The 1430-nt window shown below is 46.1% G+C and overlaps 1 protein-coding gene across 1 annotated transcript in view; it reads right to left on the reverse strand.

Annotated features, from left to right (window-relative positions):
- TARM1 (T cell-interacting, activating receptor on myeloid cells 1) overlaps nt 1–548 on the reverse strand; it is a gene marked incomplete at both ends in the record, with an annotated part of 15398 nt that extends 14850 nt beyond the window's left edge. Inside the window, one exon of the mRNA XM_010857198.1 lies at nt 148–548. Within this exon, the coding sequence (XP_010855500.1) occupies nt 148–548 (401 nt within the window). The remainder of the gene's footprint in view (nt 1–147) is intronic.
- Between the last annotated feature and the right edge of the window lie 882 nt (nt 549–1430).

Here is a 1430-nt window from a genome sequence, read left to right on the forward strand (position 1 = left end):
CCGACTGAGAATTCTCTCTGTCTCTCCATGTAACTCTTTTTGTATGTGTCATTGTGCAAGCTCCTCTCCATACATACATGGATTCCCTCCTTGCCCCTCCATCCCACCTGTGTCCCTTCTCCACACCCCACTCCCCCAGGACCTCACCTGTCACCAGCAGTTCCAGGGCATCACTGGGGTGGGACCAGACATCTGGATCCCAGCCTCGCCTCCAGTAGCAGCAGTAGTAACTGCCCCCCTGGGCTGGGGTCACCTCCTCCAGGAAGAACTCCGCCAGTTCCGCAGATACATCCCGGTGAATCATAGTAGTGAGCTCTGCAGACCTGAAGACTGCAAACCTCCAGGCGGGCTGGGGTGCCTGGCACCTCAGGGTGACATTGACCCCAGGGGTCACAACTGCAGCGGGCTGAGCGCTCAGCCAGGGCCTGGGGTTGGAGGCTGGGGAGACTGAGTAAGCGTGGCTGCCTGGGTCCTCGGTCTTATTGGGAGCCCAAGTTGATGAGCGGGCAGCTGGAGTAGGAGGAGAAGCTCCTTGAGAATCACTGCCCCTTTCTCAGCCTCAGATCCCTGCTCCTAAAGCAGGGGAGACACAGGATCCCAACCAAGGCTTTCAAAACCGGCTGCACATCAGAGGAGCGAGGCATCAACTCCTGTTTTAAACATCACTTCAAGGGATTGGATCCCAGAAATCTGCAAACTCAAATTGTCCTCCAGAATACTTGTAATGTGTTTGACATATTTCAACAGTTGCCCAAACTTGCCATCTATCTGGGGGAAAAAATTGTTGGATCCCTACCTCACACACCATTCCCCCAAGCAAATTCCAGATTAATGTAAAGAAAGTACATGAGTTTTTTAAAAAGCTATAAAAGTATCAGAAGAAAATATAGGAAAATGTATTTATCTTTGGGGTTGAGAAGGCTGTCTGAAAATGTAAAATGAAAAATTCAGAAGGGAAAATTGTTCATTAATTTGGCCGTTTTAACCTTTTAAAGCTGTATATGAGAAAAGACATGTAAATGAAGCTAGAAGACAAGCGCACCGTCAGAAATGGCTTATTCATAAATCATATAGATTAAGAGTGTAGAAGGACTTTACACTCTTGTGTAATGTGGTCCAGTGGTTAAGATTTTGCTTTCCAACACATGGGGTGTAGGTTCCATCACTGGTGGAGGAGTTAAATCCCACATGGCTTGTGGCCAAAAAAAAAAAAAAAAACCCACCATAAAGCAGAAGCAATATTGTAACAAATTCAATAAAGACTTTAAAAAAATGGTCCACATTAAAAAAAAAAAGTGTGAAAAGAAATCTTAGAGCCAATTCAACTGAAATCTGGGCAAAACATACGAACAGGCAATTCATGGAGGAGGAAGTCCAATTGACCAAAACATCTAGGGGTTGCGATGTGAAAGTCACTCCACGATAATACT

This window comes from Bison bison, unplaced genomic scaffold (assembly GCF_000754665.1).
Source record: "Bison bison bison isolate TAMUID 2011002044 unplaced genomic scaffold, Bison_UMD1.0 scf7180017854774, whole genome shotgun sequence".
Taxonomy (NCBI): domain Eukaryota; kingdom Metazoa; phylum Chordata; class Mammalia; order Artiodactyla; family Bovidae; genus Bison; species Bison bison.